Genomic DNA, 21898 nt, shown 5'->3' on the forward strand with positions numbered 1-21898 from the left:
CTTACAAGTAATGTTAAAGTTTGCAGCATCATTTTGACTATACCAGTTACCATGGCTGTGCTTATAGGTTATATTGTAACATTACATACTGTACATTGAATATATTATTAAGTCTGTTGATTTAAAACACAACCATTTCACTGGCACAAAAAAGTTTTCTAATGCAAAGCAGTTGTTTACTAGATACTGCCTTTTACTTTGTTAGTAACTGTGCATATACTGCACATTTTAAATGGACAGTTCACCCAAAGATGAAAGTTCTGTCATTTACTCGCTCTCATGTCATTCAAAACCTGTATGACTTTCTTTTTTTGTGGAACATAGAATATATTTTGAGTATATTTTGAGATATTTAATTCTCAGTGTGTGGCCTTTTTTCTCTCTCCATACAATGAAAGTCAATGGGGTCCAAGTTTTTCATTTTAGGGCTGCACAACGATTAATCGCGATTAATCGTTTGCAAAATAAAAGTGTTTACGTAATAAATGTGTGTGTTGTGTGTATAATAATTATGTATATATAAATACACACACATACATGTATACATTTAAGAAATATATGCATGTATAAATAAATATATATATTTAAATTTATTTTATATTATATATAAATATAAATATTTTATATATAAATATAACATTTTTCTTAATTATACATATGTATGTGTGTGTGTGTATTTATATATACATAATTATTATACACAGAACACACACATTTATTACGTAAACACAGACTTTTATTTTGCAAACGATTAATCGCGATTAATCGTTGTGCAGCCCTATTTCGTTTTGGACCTCTGACTTTAAAGGATTAGTTCACTTCAGAATTAAAATTTCCTGATAATTTACTCACCCCCATGTCATCCAAGATGGATCTGGGAATCTTTCTTTTTTCAGTCGAAAAGGTTTTTGAGGAAAACATTCCAGGATTTTTCTCTATATATTGGACTTCAACGGGTTGAAGATCCAAATTGCAGTTTCAATGCAGCTTCAAAGGGTCCTACACGATCTCAGACGAAGAATAAGGGTCTTATCTAGCAAAATGATTGGTCATTTTCTAAAAACAAAAAAAAAATCGTAACCACAAATAATCGGTACTTCCGCCTATGTCACGCGTGACCTTTCCAATGTGATTACATAATGCGTGGGGCATCACAGAGCTAGTGCAAGATGAGTATTTGTGGTTAAAAGGTACACTTTTTAGAAAATGATTGATCGTTTCGTTAGATAAGACCCATATTCCTCGACCGGGATCGTGTAGAGCCCTTGAAGCTGCATTGAAACTGCAATTTGGACTTTCAAGCAATTGAACCTTGTTGAAGTCCACTATATAGAGAAAAATCCTGGAATGTTTTCCTCAAAAACCTTAATTTCTTTTCGACTGAAGAAAGAAAGACAAAAATCTCAAATGACATGGAGTTAAGTAAATTATCAAGAAATTTTAATTCTAAAGTGAACTAATCCTTTAATTGCATGCCGTAGACAAAAACATTTCTTCAAAATATCTTCTGCTTTCCACAGACAAAGTCTTACAGGTTTGAGTCAGTGATGGCATGATTTTAATTTTTAAGTAAACTATCCCTTTTAAAGTGTAAAACAAATTTTGTTTTGATATTAAGATTTCCAGTTGGACACTTTTCAACCAGATGAATTTGATCATCTTGAGCCACATTAGCATTATTTAAGCTATACAGCTATCTGAGCGTGGTGTGGCGAAACTAGACATCTATAAAACATTACAATCATATGTTCAGACTCCACTGAAGTACATTAGTGTTCATGTGTAAATGAAAATTTGTTGAGGACTGCCCTTAAAATGGGGAGGATTAACACTCCTTTTTAACCATTACTGCTCTTACAAGCAAGAAACATTTGTATAGGAAAATGAATCAGAACATAACAAACAATGCTTTTGGTGGTATATGCATGTATAAAAGTGCATAAATAAATATTTGTAGTTAAAGAAAAAAAGGAAAGTAACAGGCATGTACAGTGGGCATCAGGAGGAGGAGGGGCTTCGACAGGATATGAAATGGAAGAACACATGATTGAACCACAAGGGATCGTATGTAGTGTCACATTCTCTCATATAGAGCTAAAGGAACCACGAATGCTGAGGTGTGAGTTTATTATCCTAAGAAATGATGGGCTGCTTGCTCAAAATGTTGATTCATTAGATGAGGCAGCATTGCTTTCCCATTTTCCCCTAGCATGCGGTGGCAACATTCTCAGCAATCTCTTCCCAGAGGATGGACTTTGAGAAACCGGGTCAAATGTCCCCCAGATATGCTGCTTCTCTCCCACTTAATCACACCGATCTCAAAGGAGGACAAAGAACATTGTATACCTAAAGATTACAGCCTGTCCATCCGGAAAGCGTCTTCTGTTGCAGGGTCAGTCAGAACCATGTCTGGATCGTTGAGCATGTGCAGGCCATCCAGTGTCAGCGGATCGATTTTCAGCTCATCCAGGGGGAACTGGGAATCTGCGTCAAAGCTCACGTCACCTGTTAGGAAGTTGGACAACTCTTTGGAAAGGCTTGTAGGAGACACGACTGTAACTAAAAGATGTTTAACATAATACGGTAAACTTTTAGAGCAGGGGTCTCCAACACGTCACACACAACCAATCAGTGGCGCGTGGCCTGATTGGAGGCAGATTGCCAAGATGCCCTTTTCATCCAATCAGAGCGAGCTAATATAGACATGTGTCCCACCACTCCAATGCAAATCAAGTATTTATTTGACATATCGGCCGTGAGGTTATTTTTTATTTATTGAACATGCAGATGTAATTACAATATAACAGAATAACAACCAACAATAGAAAAAAAAAACTGGGACGTCAATGTTTCAATCAAGCATGTCATCACGCTTATATGACTACAAGGTAATATTAGCTAGAAAACTTTGTTTGCATATGGATGGAGTAAAAGACAGTGTTCAAGCCAAGAAATGTTAAAAAAAAAAAAAAAAACACTTTTCATGAGGAATGAATTAGTTGGAGTTAATTTTGTTTGTTTTTTTAAATGAAGGCGAAAGATGTTTGTGCCTAATTTGCAGCAATAGAAACAGTAAAGACTTGTTTTAAAGGGACAGTTCACCCAAAAATGAAAATTTGATGTTTATCTGCTTACCCCCAGGGCATCCAATATGTATGTGACTTTGTTTCTTCAGTAGAACACAAATGATGATTTTTAACTCCAACCGTTGCTGTCTGTCAGTCTTATAATGCGAGTGAATGGTAACAATTTATAAGAGTCAAAAAATATGCATAGACAAATCCAAATTAATCCCTGCGGCTCGTGACGGCACACTGATGTCCTAAGACACGAAACCATTTATATTTATATTTATATAATTTTTTACCTCTAATACACCACTATGTCCAACTGCATTCAGCATTCGCTTAGTGATGTCTGATCACGCTCTGACAACGGCAGTGATGTCTAGCACCCATTGAAGTATATGCGCGAGACATCACTGCCGTTGTCAGAGCGCGATCAGACATCACTAAGCGAATGCTGAACACAGTTGGACATAGTGGTGTACTAGAGGTAAAAAATTATATAAATAATGTTCGGTTTCTCACACAAACTGATCGTTTCGTGTCTTAGGACATCAATGCGCCGCCATGAGCCACAGGATTTGTCTATTCATATTTTTTGACTCTTATAAATTGTGTTACCCTTCACTCGAATTATAAGACTGATAAACGGCAATGGTTGGAGTTAAAATTCATCATTTGTGTTCTACTGAAGAAACAAAGTCACCTACATCTTGGATGCCCTGGGGGTAAGCAGATAAACATCAAATTTTCATTTTTGGGTCAACTATCCCTTTAACTGGAGCCTCGTGGCCACCTACTGACAGAGAGTGGATTTACATTTTCATTGAGCCTGTCTTCCATTTTTGTTCAGACCAATGCAAAAATCAGACCTAATGGGCATACTAAAAGTCTCAACAATTCAAATAATAAGGTTGCCTATGTAGAACTGTTTATGTTTACGAATTTTGGAGCAGATAAAATGCCAATACTTTATCATTTTGACTTTTCATAAAGATGATTTAAAGGCTGAATTTTGAGGTTTATCATTTTATAAAACTTTTTTGTCAAAACTTTATTTGAACATGTAGTACAGGATAGTAGATAACATGCTATGTAAGGCACCCATATGTAATACGCTTTCATTTTAAAGGTGCAGTAAGTGGTATTTGAACTACGCTGTTGGACATTGTTGATATTTGAAATCAACCCAAACAAACACACCCCTCTCTTCTTTGCTCTGCCTACAAAACTCACACTCCAATCCTAACCACCCTGCTCTGTGTCGGACTTGAACCGCTGCCTGATCCCTGAGGCAAATGCTCTACCAATGATGCTAAGCACCTCATTCTCTAGTGGTCGTCAGTGCGCAGTGGTTTAACTGCAAAACTCTCACTATCTGTCCGCTGTTACACACGCAATTTGAGAGTGGATGTCTGTTTATCGTGCAACAAAATGCTTCACAAAAAATAAAGCGCAGTTGATGAACAACAAGGAAGCACAAAAAATGAACGTAAAGTACACAAGAGTATATACAGTGTTTGTTGTTAGTCGCAAACAACACAGTAGCTCCAGACAATCAAAACCCAGTGTACTCGCATGATAAGTGGGATCAAAGCAGTTTTCGGGCCTTCCCTGTTAGCTCTCTCCAGCACTGGAAAGCTTTTCTAATATAAACTTGGTCCTAAAGCGCTTGCACAGGCATAAACCTTCATTCCAGTGATATTCTTTTGAGCTGTTTTGTATTGTGTCCCATTTCTCGTTCTGCAGTTTGTTTGTTTTTTTATCTTATTTTCGACCTTCATACGCCCCTGATGCTGATCGGTTAGACGTTTGTTGTTGGACTCGGCCCGACTAACTTCCAAACAGTTGATTTGAAAAAATCACTGAGTCCCACTTTAATGTTCATGAAGCCAAAAAGTGCATAGAGCAGCTAATTTTATTTGTTTGTTGGTTTGAGACATAAAACTTTTTGAACGTTTCCAGCACATTTTAACAATACCATGATAACCATTTTGGTTACCATAACCGATCATTTTGGTCACTATTGATTGACTATATGCACAGAGCGTTCTTTAGAACTTCCGCAATAATATAAGCCAGCTGGAAAACTTCTGGTGAAATGTCAGTTGCTTGTGTGTTGAGCATCAATAGTGTACTACTTAGTTTATAATCAGAATATAGTCACATAAATAGTCGGGCATAGAATTAATTTAGTTATTCAAACGTAAGACGGCATAAATAAATAAATAAATAAATAAATAAAGAAGTACCTCAGTCTTCCTCCTCGCTAAATTCAAATCACACTTTCATGTGAAAAAGGCATCGAAAATTAAATATTTATTGTGCACTTTAGTTAGATTCATTGAATAAAATATGAGTTTTCACAAGTGTGCCAAAATCACTGAGTTTGTGCTGCACTGACTGACAGCTTCTGTGGTTACAAAGGGAAAGTACGGTGCTCGCTTTCTGTGTAATTCATTCACAAGAAGTTATTGTTTTTCATGAGATTCTGTGAGTAGCCTACTTCATACTTCACATTGACAAAATATATTTTTAAACCTAGCTATTTTATAATGTTTAATATTTATTCAAAAGAAAAACTAAGAAATGGCTAATATATGTGCAAATAAATGCTACTCTGCCGCCACCTGCTGGTTATAGTGGTAATTTTTTTTTATTTTTAAATAAAGTGTTTTCTATCAAATGTTGGTTTTCCTACATTTTGACACGTTCGGTTTTACAAATGGGGACAATCTCAGAAGGATGAACAAATAATGTTTGTGGTCATCACATTAAAAATAACATTTGAAGTGCTGGGAAAAAAAATGCATGTGCGTGTCCATTTACAGACACAGCATTTCTTAAATGTTTCAAATAGCTTCATCTTTATTGCAATCAATAAAACTGGTTTATTGGCAAGTTAGGTAAATGTGGTAACTGTATTAAAATATGAATACAACATTAAATAGTCAACCACTGATGGTTTTGTATCGATGTACAGCGAGTACAGAAAGATCAGCTAACAAATCACAGAAAATGCCCAAGCTGGCTTAACGACAACCAGGAAGTAACCGTGCATATGGTCAAATGTGATATGAAATGTTCATACCATTTAATCTCTAGTTATGATGCACTATAAAAACAACTATATTTATGTGTAGACAACTACAGTATAATATGCAAAGTACTGTTTTCCATAAAAAACTGTGTACTCTGACTGTTCTTTTATCTGACATTAAAGGGTGACGTGTATACAAAAAATATCAGGTGTATATTATCTGTTTTGATTGCTGTTAATTTGAGAGTTAAAACACATTATTTAAGAGATTTAAAGGGTTAGTTCACCCAAAAATTAAATGAATCATTAATTACTCACCCTCATGTCGTTCCGAACCCATAAGACTTTTGTTCATCTTCAGAACACATCTTTTTGATGAAATCTGAGAGCTTTCATATGGATCCGTTCTACATCATATGGATTAGTTTTATCATCATATGGATTAGGTTTATGGTCTCTTTATGCATCAAAGTGTCAGTTGCATAGCTGTCTATGGAAGGACAGAAAGCTCTCAGATTTCATCAAAAAGATCTTCATTTGTGTTCTGAAGATAAACGAAAGGCTTATGGGTTTAGAATGACATGAGGGTAAGTAAAAAAAATTACAGAATTTTCATTTTCTGGGTGAACTGTATCTTTAAATATTGTATAACATCAGAAGCCATCAGCCACTTTCATTTTTAAAAAGCAGCTCTCAAATGAAATAAGGTTGGAGACCCCAGTTTAGAGGGACCTCTTTGATGCTAGACTTCACGGCAGCATTGTCAGCACATGTACAACAAAGGTTCATGCAATATTATGCAATATCTAACCGGGGCAGGTGCAATACCTGTGAGAATGATGTTGGGGATGTTCCCATGGCTGCTGTAGCCTAGCTGCTGTGTGTCCTGCAGGTTGCCGTGGCTCCCGGTGAGGTTGAGCATCGCAGCGTGAGAGTAGTTTAGAGTGGATCCCTCACTGTACAGACTGTTTGAGCTGATGGAATTCTCAATCATGTTGAACTGCTCCAGCTAAGGAATTAAAACAAATTAAATGACTGTAAAGTGAAGGTCAATGAGACAATCAAAGGAAAGAAAATTACATTTATTACATGAGTTACATGAGTTATGGAAGGTGTATATAAACATTCGAAATTATAAATACATATTATATATATATATAAACCGAGCCTATTTGTCCTCATAGAAGGCAAAATATTGAAAGAAGCCCCTTGGGATCAAGACTGACTTTGAAAACACGGTTTTAAATATGAAAAGTTTTTTCATTTTTCCCTTATAAACTTTTCATAATGTTTCTTACATATATATATATAGATAGATAGATAGATAGATAGATAGATAGATAGATAGATAGATAGATAGATAGATTTAGGGGGGGGTTAGTGATAATTTAAATAAAATTTAAATAAAATTGTTCCATTTTAAAAACGAAGGTAAAACATGTAGAATAGACAGGAACATAAGGGGTTAAAGTGAGGACATGGGAACAGAACATGATGCAGGTTGTCTCTTTTGTGTCATAAGCATGCCACTTCCCACTGTGCCACTACAGAAGAATAGCTCTCTGATAACCCTACACTTGTCATCTCAAAGATTTCAACTGCCCTCTAGTGGCTTGTTCTTGTAAAGAGCAAGGAAATAATTGTTTCTGGACAGGTTCATTCTTCACATATTTAGATGAATAGAAAGAACTGCATTAAAACTTTAGATGTACTGTATGTGGCTTAAAAATCCCAGATGGGCTGCAGCAGCTAAAGTCCAATTCAACTTATTTACACTGGGTATAGTTGCCTCACCTGCTGAGACAAAGCGCTGGTCTGCCGGGGAGACAGCTGCTGGTCGTAAAAGGCATCACCAAAGACACTTCCGAGGATGGACGAGTGCTAAAATGAGAACATATTAGAAATAACCATCCATGAAAAGGCTAAAAATAATCACTACAGATCACTGACTATGACAAAGGCCTTAAAATAATATACTTAGCCTATGAAAGGATCTAAATCCATGAAAAATTTACATTCTGCGTCAATTCATGATGCAAGAAAAATGACAACATCAATTCTGTATCACCATGTTTGACGAAGACAATTTGGCTAATTTCAAACACAAAAACATGTTGCAAGTGACCTGTATGGAAATGTAACACCTTGTTAATGCAACAGATAAGCAAAGAGCTAAACCTAACCCAATATCTACAAACAAAAAACAAAAAAAAGAAGAAGAAAAAACATCACACAGTGCAAATCACTACAGTCATATTTACTTTTAGAGACCAAAAGGAAGAAGTTGTACACCATTATTCCCACTCTAAATGTTTGTGTTTTTCATCTGGACTCTAATTGAATACTTACAAAGTTAAAATTTGTGATTTTTCTTTTTTTTCTTTTTTTTGCGGGGAGGGGGGCTTAAAAACATGCCACACACAGACTCTGGGATCCATCGCTCCAATTATTCTCCTGCTCCAAAATAATAAAAGATTTTTCAGAGACATTTTTCAGAGTGAGGCCCTATTCTTATTTTTGTGATAGATTTTTTGCTGATTGCTGGCAGAGATTCAAAAAAACAACAACAACAACAAAAAAAAAACGAACAATTTCTAGTGGTACCAGATAGACCCATGAATTACCAAGCAAGATACAAAGAATTAAACAAAAGTCTAATTTCTAATTATTAGTCTCCAAATCTGCAAGTCACTAATAGTTCAAAGCATTAACATTTCATTTAAAAAGACGATTTAAGGGACCATCATTTTTTGTCAAACTGACACAACCAGCAATTTTGCTTAAAATGCACAACATCCACATGATCCGGTGAAAGGATGTATAACAGCAATGGCACTTTCAATGAGTACAGCGTACATTAAAACTGGCCTTTATCGCTACTCAGCATGATACACAGAATGACTAAGTGGTGCTCAGACACACAGCGAAGCAGCCAGGATCAGAGAGACTGGGAGACATGACTGGACTAGGACACACAGAGCGGCTAAAGGGACAGGCTCCAGATCTGCTCCAAACAAAACAAACTACAGGGTGGAAGCAGCGGCTGCTGGGTTCGCCCTTACTTGAGGCGAGCCCCCCGGAGAGAAGCCTTGATTGGAGACCGGAGAGGTCGGAGACTGATTGGCCGAAGACCCCACCCTACAGCGGTACTGCTGGAGGGAAGCAGCCTATATGGGACAACACCAAGTTAGACCAACGGAGCCCCTGTAGGGGACCTCTGACTCAGGGTAAGGCCTGTGGCTCCCAATTTAGTCAAGAAACAATGAACTATGATTATAATGTCTCTGATTATCTGGCCATTTAAACTGTTCAGCCAGAATGTTTGTATCAGGACATCAGCTAAATGACCTTGTTATTACAAGAGGGCTTATTCTTTACAAATGGAAATATATATATATTTTTTCATCTTTACTTGATAGTACCTATATCCAGTACTATCAAGACTTAGGAGGTGTTTAAAACAGAATAAGCTGAGAACTTAAATGAGAAAGAAAGAACACTGCTTGTTGAAATTCATTATTTACACTACCAGTCAAAAGTCTGGACATGTATGATTGAATTGCACTTTTTCATTATTTTAAAACTCTTTTGATCTTAAGGCTTATCCATACATGTTTAAAATTAGTTTTATAGATAAATAGACAAGTTAGACTACTGTTCAGAAATTTGAGGTAGGAAAATTTAAAGTGTTTTTTTTTTTTTTAAGTCTCTTAAGCTCAACAAGGCTGCATTTATTTTAAAAATGGTAAAACAGTAATATTGTGAAATATTATTACAAAATTCATACTACAACTGTTTTCTGTTTTATCATATTTTAAAATGTAATTTATTCCTGTGATGGCAAAGCTGAATTTTCAGCATTATTACAGTCTTCAGTGTCACATGATCCTTCATAAATCATTCTAATGTGTTGATTTTCTGCTTAAGAGACATTTCTTATTATCATCAATGTTGAAAAACGTTGTGCTGCTTAATATTTTTCAGGATTATTTGATGAACAAAATTTTAAAAAATAATTTATTTCAAACATAAATAATTTTGTAACATTATAAAATGTCTTTACTGTCACTTTTAATCAATTTAATGCATCCTTGCTGAATACATTTCTTAAAAAAAAACAAAAAAAAAACTTCTCAATGGTAGGGTAATTGTCTTTTTATTTATGTTTTTTCTAAAATATAAGACAGTTGTCATAACTTTTTTTTTAACTATGTATTCCTTATTATTACTAATTTCTATAATTGTGTATAATAGTAGTTATGCCCAAACATTTGACTGGTACTGTATTCATTATTATTTTGAAAGTCACTTAGTGCCCTGTATGATCTGATTGACAGACCGTACATACCCATTATCTAGAAATCCACTGGAGATCTATGGAGCTAAGTGCTGAGATGTGATCTTACCGTGTTAATATCAATGCCAACAGAGGTTTGCGTCTGGCTTCCTGAGACAGGTGGCAGCTGGGTGTTCTGCTGGAGCTGAGGAAGCCCACCCTGTGTCTGTGTGGATGGTTGACTGAAGAAAGCATACTGAGCCAACTGCTGCTCCAGCGTCATAGCATCTATCGCCACTGCCTATTTACCATAGGTACAGATTGAGATATTCTATTAGCATGTATGTGAGTAATGTTCCTTCTGTAACACCACCTGAAATCTGTCCTCATCAGCAGTTGGAGGTATGAGAGATGTGTTACCTGTGCTAGTGTGAGCGGAGGAGAGAGGGTGGGCGACAGCTGCTGAAGACTCGGATGCTGCTGGGAGTCTGTGTTAAGGATCAGCGGAACTACATTCTCATGTCGGCGCTGAAAGCACACTGTCGCCGTGGACTGGGCTGATGTCACACGTGAAGAGAAAACGTCACACATCAAATGCTGAATAAATAGTATCCTAATAATTCTAATACAAGTGAGTAAATCCATTTAGATATGATATCATTAAATTTGAATTATTAGACATTTGCAGACAGTGTTATTAGATTAGAGAGAAAAAAGTGGTGTCTAATACATATTTAATACAATATATAGGCTTATCTTGTCCACAAAGGTCCAAAAAGTCTCACGGTTAATCCTTTAATATTTACACACAGAGTGCATATGCTAATGCCAATTATTTTATTAAATAAAAATTGATAGTAAAAACATTTGGTAACACTTAAAGTCTTTATGTATAAGGTATTCACAATGTACGGTATAATGCATTATATCTTTTCACAAATAAATGCAACCAAAGTTAAAATCCATTATAATATTTGCAGATTCTGATTGTTGGTTGTTTTTCATGTGTTTTAATGCATTATAATTTCATAAGGTGTGTTCAATTAATAGTTAAGTATTATAATGTATTATAACTTTGATTACAATTGTTCATGAGACCATACAATGCATAATAAGGTGCATTACAAGACATAACTAGATGAAAAAAGTTCGTCGAGACAAACTTTATGTTGGCTTGAAAAAGCCGGTCCAGAAAGTTTGAAGCAATTTTAAAAGTTTTCAGTTTGAAAGTTTTAGTTTAGTAGTTTAGATAGATAGATAGATAGATAGATAGATAGATAGATAGATAGATAGATAGATAGATAGATAGATAGAGGTAAGGGTAATCAAGGTGGTTGCTAGGGTTTTGCTATTTGGTTGCTAAGGTACTTGGGGTGGTCACTAAGGTGTTGTTATGCTGTTGCTAAGGTATTCGGGGTCTTTGCTAGGGTGTTGCTATACAGTTGCTAGGGTACTCGGGGTGGTTGCTAAGGTGTTGCTATGAGGTTGCTAGGGTACTCAGGGTGGTTGCTAGGGTGTTACTATGCGGTTGCTAAGGTATTCTGGGTGGTTGCTAGGGTGTTGCTATGCTCGGATGGTTTCTAGGATGTTGCCAGGGTGATTTGTGTGGTTGCTAGGTGGTTGCCATGGTGTTCTGGGTGGTTGCTATGTTATTCTGGGTGGTTGCTATGAGATATAGATAGATAGATAGATAGATAGATAGATAGATAGATAGATAGATAGATAGATAGATAGATAGATAGATAGATAGATAGAGTTTATGAGTTTGAATGAGTTTCAATGAATTAGAAATAGTACATAGAATGAAATAGTACATAGAATATTGAGTCTAATGGGCTTCCATAGTTTAAATTGGAATTTTGACATTTGGAGTTTGAAAGTCTTGGCTCATTTGAACATTCCGTCAATGAAAGTCAATGGGATTTTTCCGAGATTTAATAGTCATTTTTAGGAAAACCGTAAGTTGGATCAGTTAGAAAAGATATAGCACACTAAGGCCGTGTGTCCACCTAAGCGTTTTTAGCCAGCTGAAAACGCTAGGCGCTCTGCTTAAAACGCCCGTCTGTGAGCGCTTGAGAGCGCTTCTGCAGCGCATCTTTTTTTTCCGTTGAGACGCTTTGTTGCCATGATACGGAATATCCGCGTCACTGTTACTTATAACTGATTTTGCAGGTAATTTGTTTCATACTAAAAATGTTCACACGATGTGGAATTAACGTTACTTGCTATGTATGTTCGGAGACCAGTAATATTAATTTCTCATCCATTTTGTTTCTGTTTGTTAATGTCGTTGTATAGCAAGAATGTGACAGTTGGTCGGAGTTTTATTTGTCCCGCCCCTCCTCCACTCTGATTGGACGGCTGTCTAAAAAGTGACATTGATGAGCGCAGCGTTTTACTCAAAGTTGAACATTCTTCAACTCGAGGCGACCAGTAAAAAACGCCCAGCTCTCAGCGCTTGAGCGTAAAAAACACGCTCAGCGCCTCGTTACGCTCTCGGCGTTTAAAAAACACGGCGTTCCCATTGAAAACAATTGAAAAAGTACACTCGGAGCTGGAAAAAACGCTTAGGTGGACACACGGCCTAAGTCAGAACAGTCTGAAGGTTTGAGTCGATTTTGGAGTTTGTAGAGTTAAAGCTCTAGGAGGAGTTAGAGCAAAGACTATAGAATAACACAAGACGTGTCACTCGTATTATTTTGAATGGGAGAAAATGTAACAACGCGCAATATGGCGGAATAAGTCCCGCCTTCAAAATATGAGCCCATCGCTGACTGGTAAAGTCATCGTGTCACTTCAGCGGCCGTTAGAATCACCGGTTTCTTTAGAAACAGTCAGACACGCGCCTCCAAAGAGACGCGCATTTAGGTCTGCGCATTAGCTTGATCCAGCCTGAAAAATACAGTTTTTTTTGTCATGATTCGAGCGTTTATCAACTAAATTTATGAGCCGGTTGTTGTTGGATTTCATTGGTGATTTCAAATATTATATTTAATCGCAAGGTTGGCGAAGAGTTTTGGAGAATTTGATGTTTCCCCATTCAAAGAGATTGCATGATGCCCAGGATGCCCGAGAGGCATTTCAAAGATGGCAGCCGATTGAAATGACTTGTCTTAAAGGGACTTTGGTTAGAGTCAGAAATTTTAGTCTCAGAAAAAAATAGCATAACAGTAAGTGACTTTTTCAAGCCAACTTAATTAAGCATTAGCCTACATGTGGGGAATACTGGTCATTTGGGAGTCAAAAAGGTTGAGAAGCACTGCCCTAACATGTATGCTGGTCAGAATCACCTTGGCTGGCAGATGTGAGGCCCATTTGAGTGTTAGCCAGGTTGCCAGTGCTGTTGGAGGCACTGAGAGAGGACGAGGAGTCATCAGGGTCCAGAGGTGTGGGGAGTGGAGGGGGAATCTGGATGTTGGTCAGATCTGGCAGAGAGCCGCCTGTGTTGTGTGCCGCTGGGATTAGAGATGTAGTCATTTCCTGATCTGGAGATGGAAATATGCTGGGGAAATGACATGAGGGATGTAAAATGGGAGTAGGATAAATAGATATGTCAACAGAAAAAGCCCACTGTACTGATTATAATATGATAAAATAAGGCTGCTGTAAAAGGAGTAGGTATGTCTAGAAGACTGTTGGATAATAACAAATTGATCATTGTTTGCTCAAATGAACATGAACATGGACCTACACTATCGGCCCCAAAAAGAAAATCTAATGAAACTGTACTTACTTGATTCCAGGTATTTTGTTTGACTTGTGCCTTGGTGAAGTATTCTATGAAAAAAAAAAAAAGATAAATAACTTGTTGATAAAAGATCATATGAAAACCATAGTAAAGAAATCTATTTTAAAATGTACCTTTTTGTGATCCCATATCAGCTTTTGAATTTCTTTGTCCATGTCACTTTCAGGTTCCCCTGTTCCTGGCATAGTGAGAAGAAGAACTAGTACATAGAGAGGGATGAAATCATACACTAAAACATGTGTGGGGGAAAATCTACAGGATATAGTTCACTGCAACCTTTAACCTGGCATTAGATCATTGATGACAGCATTTAATAGATAAAATAAAAATAAAATAATTAAAATAAACCTTGTTTTGGCTGCAAATCTTGAGACCCTCCTGCAAATGCATCTTGTTGGTTTGGGTTCAAAGTGCTCTGGTGCAGGGCAGAGTCCGAGTTGGTTCTGCAGAACAAGCACAAAGAAATTCAAGAATCACATGACGTAAAAGTCTCTTCTAACTAAAATTACAAGATTCAAACACAATAGAGTGGTAAGAAGGTCTGATAATTACTGACATTAAAGGGTTAGTTCACCCAAAAATGAAAATTCTGTCATTTATTACTTACCCTCATGCCGTTTCACACCCGTAAGACCTTCGTTAATCTTCAGAACACAAATTAAGATATTTTAGTTGAAATCCGATAGCTCCGTGAGGCCTCCATAGCCAGCAATGGACACTTCCTCTCTCAAGATCCATAAAGGTACTAAAAACATATTTAAATCGGTTCATGTGAATACACTGGTTCAATATTAATATTATAAAGTGATGAGAATATTTTTGGAGCGCCAAAAAAACAAAATAATGACTTATATAGTGATGGCCGATTTCAAAACACTGCTTCATGAAGCATCGGAGCACAAGTGAATCAGTGTGTCGAATCACGATTCAGATCGCGTGTCAAACTGCCAACGGCTGAAATCACGTGACTTTGGCGCTCCGAACAGCAGATTCTACACACTGATTCATTTGTGCTCCGATGCTTCCTGAAGCAGTGTTTTGAAATCGGCCATCACTAAATAAGTCGTTATTTTGTTATTTTTGGCGCTCCAAAAATATTCTCGTCACTTTATAATATTAATATTGAACCACTGTACTCACATGAACCAATTTAAATATGTTTTTAGTACATTATTGGATCTTGAGAGAGGAAGTGTCCATTGCTCCCTATGCAGGCCTCACAGAGATATCGGATTTCAACTAAAATATCTTAATTTGTGTTCTGAAGATTAACAAAGGTCTTACGAGTGTGGAACGGCATGAGGGTAAGTAATAAATGACAGAATTTTAATTTTTGGGTGAACTAACCCTTTAAATAAGCAATATTATAATAAAAGGCAATATTCATGGTAAAAATAAAATCATAAAAAAATAATACACAATTTACAATTAAAGGGGCTATATGTAAGAATTTTCATGTATTAATACTTTTTAGTATTGCCAATGTGTGAACAGCTTGTAACGAAATTTAAAAAACGAGACCTGCCCTGACTTCTTAGGTTGTTTATGAAAGCCTGTAAACTGATTTTTAGGTGTAGGACTCTTGCCGGAAAAATCCAAAGGATTCCGTTCTGACACATGAAACTAAAGTCTCACATAGCCAAATATATAGTCTATATAGTCTCAAACATACTTTATATTCAAACTGTCATAACAGTGTTATTTTAATTACCTTATCTTTCGTCATGATGCCGGTAAATCATGTAGCTTATGCAAACATATCCACATCACTATGATCAAATGCTTTCTTAACAGCTGCTTTCTCACCAATGTCATTTTTTGTTGTTTAATTTGTTATTGAGAGGAAAGTGCACAGCACATATTTCCATATTCATCTAAAAGTCGCTCTCAGCAGCCTAGACAATATATTGCTGCAAAGATATTTCCAAATTCCTTTTACTTTTAAGCGAAGAACAAAAAACATTGTTGCTGTGAGTATATCAGGGCTCTGAATCACATTCAGTCTCTTGTACTTTACGTGTGTGAGCATGAGCGATAATTTATTGTCTGCAGTTCACTTAAAGGCCACCGGTGTCGATAATAACAAGGGTTTCTGAATTCTACATATACCCCCTTTAAACAACTTAAAAGTTACAATATTACTATATAAAATCTGAGATTATTATTTGAGCTCTAAAGTGTAATTGTTTACATGCAATTTTAACAGCTATCTGAATTATTAGTCCTGCACATACAGTATGTACAATCTTTAGCACATGCAAACAGACTGTGTGAGTATAAACTCTCACCTCCTCCAGCTGGTATCAGGTGGGGGTGACAGATACACAGAGGCATATGGACAGCTGTCAATGTGAGATTCAGCATTAAGGACTTCATAATGTCAGTGTAAGCAAATCACAGAAATTTTAAATATGTTTTGTATGCCAAGCAGAGCAAAGAAGTGCAATAATTCCATCTGCATTCATGACTAGACTCATCAAGGATATTTGACGACCATGTTTGTCCACGGAGAGGGGTCTGCGGTGTGGCGACGTGATGCGATTCCTGTCCCGATAGACCCTGTCCACCAACCCATGGTGACGAGTCGTTCTACTTGTGTCCAATACTGAATTCTGAAAAGGAGTCTGATAAAAACCAACAAACATGAGCAGAGCTGCATTATTAATCATTAAAAGATCACAATCTTGATTCAAACACCCACGCAATCTTATTCCTAAATGACAACAATTCAGCTATGTCTATTAAACATTTGATAAGTTCACAGCAAACATTTGCTGTCGCTTAGCCAGAGAAAGCAGTTGTCATGTATAGGCAGAGCCTAAAACTAACTTTTTGCCACAGCTGGCAATGGCCGGTGACTTTTAGAAAATGTACCTGCCATAAATATTTTTTACCAGCCAATGAAACATATATTAATCCTTATTAAAGTTACAAACGATATTCAGTCAAGAGCAATGAGTAATTGTTCTTTGTTTTTTGTTGTTTGATTAGCATTGAATACACAAACAGCAGCAGGAATATAAGGCTGCTGTCACTTTAAGAGTGAACGCACAGATCCAATATACTGTTACATATGCGTTTTTTTTCTCAACCGTTTATGTTCAGTTAAGACATAACTGAAATAGTTTGTCACTGAATCATTCATTCAGGGGATTCGTTCAAAAACGCTGATTCATCCAGTAATGAAACAAGTGAAAGTTGTGTCCCACATGACGCACTATACACTATGCACTTATACAATGCACTATGTACTCATCCGTGTAGTGTGTGAATTTTATAAGGTTATTTTGTCATTTAACAACGGAATCCAATACCCCCTCCTCCTCCACTACATAATTAAAGCTGCGACAGTTGAGTGCATGAAGTGTCCAACATTCCACACTTCGTTTTTTTCCGTTAATTTAGTGCATCATCCTGATCTCCAACACCACCAAGCCGATCTCTTTAACAACAAAAAAATTGTGATTCTTCATTCATCAAGAATCATCCAGCTCTAACATGAAGATAACATTTCAGTACACAACTTGTAATACACATATCTATTCATACTCGATACCACCTGTTCCTTACCTGAAAGGGAAGGTCAATGGTAGTGTTTCCAATCTGATTGACATTTGGCAAAGAGCCGCCATAGTACTGTCCTCGGTTCTGACCGAGCTGTAAATACTGAGTCTTCTGTAACTGTAACTGCAAGAAAGAAAACAAACAACCAACCAATAAAACTGTGAGATACAAATTAAAGTAAAACTGCCCTGCTGTAAACAACCTCCAAGGATTACGGAAGTGATATTTCCTAATTGAAAAAGAGGCTACTTCCAATTATAAAGGACAAAAGGAAGGAAACTTTGTAACAATAACCATAACTATATTAGCGTCCATACCAACATACATTTACATTCCAATTATAAGCGCTCTCTCTGCGGTTATGTCGCCTTCCACTTTAAATGCTCAAACTGAATTTATTTTGATGTCAATGTTTTTATTGTTCATCAGCTGGAAAAAGAGCTGCATTAAAAGTATAATTCACCCAAAAATGAAAATTATCCCATGATTTACTCACGCTCAAGCAATCCTAGGTGTATATGACTATCTTCTTTCAGACAAACACAATTGGAGTAATATTAATATATATATATATATATATATATAACAAAAAAAACTATTGCTTCAGAAGGACTTTATTAAACCTCTGAAGTTTATGAATGGATGCACTTTTCTGGGCTTCAAAATCTTGAGCCCTCTTCACTACCATTATAAAGCTTGGAAACGGCAGGATATTTTTTAATATAACTCAGATTCTGAAAGAAGATATTCAACTAGGATGGCTTAAGGGTGAATAAATCATGGGATAATTGTAATAGTGAACTATCCCTTTAAATGTATAGTGAACTATCCCTTTAAATACGTCACATTGGGCATGCAAATGTTATCATGTATATACTGCAGATTTTATATAATGTTGGAAGCACCTAAAATTAAACAGCAACAAGTGAACAACAAGAAAAAAAAAAAAAAAAAAAAAAAAGTGAGCATCACTTTGAAATGAGTAGTATTTAGTCTGAATCTGGGGTGGGATGTTAGTAAAGCAGTGCAAGCAATGTCTGTGTGATCACAACCCTGTCATCACAGTTTGCTGGAGTCCTTATTTTTGGCCTAAGTTCACTGGGCAATAACGCTGAGCAAATACATTGTTGTTTATTGCTAAATTATTAACTGAAACCATGTGTACATGAACACAAACATTGAGGTTTATCCCTTCAGTAAGGAATGACAGCTGAGATTAAAATTTAGATGTTAAAAAGCGTCCAGCACTGGATATGGCCTTGATTACAGTCCAGCTATAACGGCGAGAGACTGTATTGTGGCTGTCAAAAACACATGCTCAATCCATTCACACTCATACACTGCAGATGTGAGCATGGCAACTTTTATAAGGCCTCGTCGTGACCGTCTGTTATTATCAAATATCTCAACAACGTCCATTGGAAGGCAATCCATTAATCAACGCTAGAGATAAACGCGCACTAGAGAGGGGCGTTTGTTATTGTTTACGTCCAGACAGGCGGGTTCCGTGCGTGTCGTATCAACATAAATTCTGCCCCGCACGTCGGGCTGCTAATGAATGCTGTCTTAAGAAAGAAAACAGACACACTTACACGGGCCGCCCGAGTAATACTCAGGTCTTTCATCACCTCCTCGAACGCAGCTGTCTCTTCCGCTTGCTTCTGGTTGTGTAACGCGATCTTTTCGCTGAATTTTCGCGGATTATTTGAGGTCGCCATGTTTCTCTCCTCCTGAGCTCCGCTCTGGTTCAATGAGACGCTGCTGCGTGCGCGCGTCCGTGCGCGTGGGCATAGTGAACACGCACATCTGGAGCGCGCGGGGTCCTCGTCTGTTCTACAGAGATTCGAGGATGATCATGTGTGAACGAAAGAAGATTAGAAATGGGAATAAGGTTATGCTGATTCTTTCGGTTCCATCAACGATTCATTAATACATTAGAGGAAGAAATGTTAAGAAAAAAACAAGTCACTGCACTCAGCAGTCTGTTGTTAAATAATGAGATCATTTAAGATTTAAACAGATATTAACATGGCCCACTCTGGCCCCACGCCAAATAACTGATTTCAATATTTCAGCTCCAGATTTTGAAAGAGATCATGCTTTTCGGCCGATTGCCAAAAAATCCTTCTTTTACCCTAGACATAAGCTGTTTTTGCTCCATCAAAGAAAATTGAACAAACAACAGAACTTTTTATTCCTCAAAGAATCAACATATTTGAACGAATCAGATGAGAAAATAATTCAATTAGCCCACCCATTCATGAATACAGCCTTCTGCTAAATTAGCATTTTGAACACTCATTAAGACTGTGACTTGCTGCCACCTACTGGCCGTTTTGGTTTCATATTTAAATTAAAAATAAATCAATTATTACAAATACATTAAAACTGTAATATCTGAAACAATTTCCTAACATAATTTATGCACAGTCTTGGTAAGTTATACTCTAAAAAAGTAATTAATGACTAATTACAGTGTAATAACAGTGCAATTAGATTACACTCTTAGAAGAAATATGTAGAAAAATTACACATATTATGTAGCACTCTAGTTCAGTGTTTCCCAACCCTGTTCCCCAACACTACGCATTTTTCAACTCTTCCTAATCAAACACACCTGATTCAACTCATCAGCTCGTTAGTAGAAACTCCAAGACTAGAAAGATATGGATCAGATAAGGGAGACATCCAAAACATGTACTATTGGTGTGCCTCCAGGAACAGGGTTGGGAAACACTGCTCTAGTTTACACATTTTGTGTCAATATTAAATAAAACTGTGTTTTACACATAGTTATGTGTAGTTACAACCTGTGTATTTGTTCATAGCATTCGACACAATCTGTGTAGCCAACAACACATATAGCCTATGGCCGGTTTCAACTGTAAAAGCACATTTTTTAACTGAAAGCAACTTGCTCTGGCATATATGTCAGTGCCATTGTTTTAAATGCTCACCAGTAATGTTTTTTTATAAGGCACGTTTATAAAAGCTACTTAAATGTCCTAATTAAACCAAGGCCTAAATCTGGCTTAATCTAAGGCCTGTCTGTGAAATCAGGCCATTATGTGTTTGTGTTTATCTCAGAGATGTAGTGAAGACCAGAACCTCCAAGACCAAAACAAGACCATTCAAGAGTGGAGTTAATGAGATAATTCATTTATTGAGCGATGATTGTACATTAGTAACGAACACCTGCTGTTAGACTTTAAGACATTAAATCTCTCAAGATCTCAGCAGAGGATGATTAAACAACTCTAAATAGCATTATCAGTATCACTTAATACTAACCAGTTTGACTTTATTTCTTTCATACATCTATAAAAGTTCTTATTGAAAATTACCAGTTGCTTAGATGTTGATGTTTTATTGAAAATGTTTGGTTCGCAGTCACCACTATGGAGATTAGTGTTTGCTTTAGTTGTACTCTTGACCCTTGACTTTTTAACATTATAGTTTTTCTCTGGCTGCCATAACTTTGTGTTTGCAGAACACGTTTGTTTTGACAGGCAAAACCAAGAGGAAGTATGATCTAGTGATGTTTGGCTACCTGTTGATGGTAATTATCAGGTAGCGACCTGATTCACTGCTCTCATCCAATATTTAATTTGTAATTCTATAGGTCATGTTTTATTAATTTTGCATAGTTCATAGTACATTCTACAGCTTGAGATCTAGTAGTATTGTGATAATCAGAGATGATTTCAAAACACACTGTGCAGTTAATTTTGAACTGTTGTATAATTTAGACAAACAGACATTAAGAATCAGCGTATTAATCTCAACAATGGTGACACTCAAAATATGTAGATAAAAAGAATAACACTGAACATCACAAACAAAACTAACAACTAAAGACACAATAAAACAACAACAATACAATATAAGTAAATAGTAAGAATAAAAGACTACTAATTTGCATAATTCATTCATGCATTTATTTGATAGGTAATCGCCACACAGTGTCTTTTTTTAATCAGACTGAATAAGAATCTGACATAAGAGGACACAGATAAGACAATACATTTAAAAATACTGTTCATCTCCGGCTTTATTGCTCAGTGTTGTTTCAAGGTTTTGATCTCTCAGCTGATCCACTGATAGATCACATCCTGTATTTTATCGAATGAGTATTTATTACCTCTAAACTTTGACTATTAGGCTAGACATGTTGCATATTAATTGTTAGGAACCTGAACCTCAAA

At 36.5% G+C, this 21898-nt stretch overlaps 1 protein-coding gene across 3 annotated transcripts; it reads right to left on the bottom strand.

The window, feature by feature from the left end:
• Positions 1-1002: 1002 nt before the first annotated feature.
• Positions 1003-19434, bottom strand: crtc1a (CREB regulated transcription coactivator 1a). Of its 3 annotated transcripts, none has more exons than XM_067363270.1 (14): positions 19286-19434; positions 17700-17816; positions 16614-16753; positions 16418-16477; positions 14478-14572; positions 14243-14307; positions 14115-14158; positions 13672-13883; positions 10802-10938; positions 10512-10682; positions 9168-9272; positions 7900-7986; positions 6934-7114; positions 1003-2505 (listed from the first exon to the last, which is right to left on the bottom strand). In XM_067363270.1, the coding sequence occupies exons 1-14, from the start codon at positions 19409-19411 to the stop codon at positions 2354-2356; spliced, it is 1692 nt and encodes a 563-aa protein (XP_067219371.1). In that variant the 5' UTR covers positions 19412-19434; the 3' UTR covers positions 1003-2353. The 3 variants fall into 3 exon arrangements, with proteins under 3 accessions (XP_067219371.1, XP_067219370.1, XP_067219372.1); XM_067363269.1 differs by having other exon boundaries at positions 14243-14328; XM_067363271.1 differs by lacking the exon at positions 9168-9272 and having other exon boundaries at positions 14243-14328.
• Positions 19435-21898: the final 2464 nt, after the last annotated feature.

The sequence above is a fragment of the Chanodichthys erythropterus genome, chromosome 16 (assembly GCF_024489055.1).
Source record: "Chanodichthys erythropterus isolate Z2021 chromosome 16, ASM2448905v1, whole genome shotgun sequence".
Lineage (NCBI taxonomy): Eukaryota > Metazoa > Chordata > Actinopteri > Cypriniformes > Xenocyprididae > Chanodichthys > Chanodichthys erythropterus.

Coding starts and splice junctions, on each gene's coding strand:
- crtc1a (XM_067363269.1), bottom strand. CDS start 19,411: ATGGCGACCTCAAATAATCCGCGAAAATTCAGCGAAAAGATCGCGTTA. Junction 10,683..10,801: donor CTCCGCTCACACTAGCACAG/GTAACACATCTC, acceptor TATGGTAAATAG/GCAGTGGCGATAGATGCTAT. Junction 7,987..9,167: donor CTCCGGGGGGCTCGCCTCAA/GTAAGGGCGAAC, acceptor TTCTCATTTTAG/CACTCGTCCATCCTCGGAAG.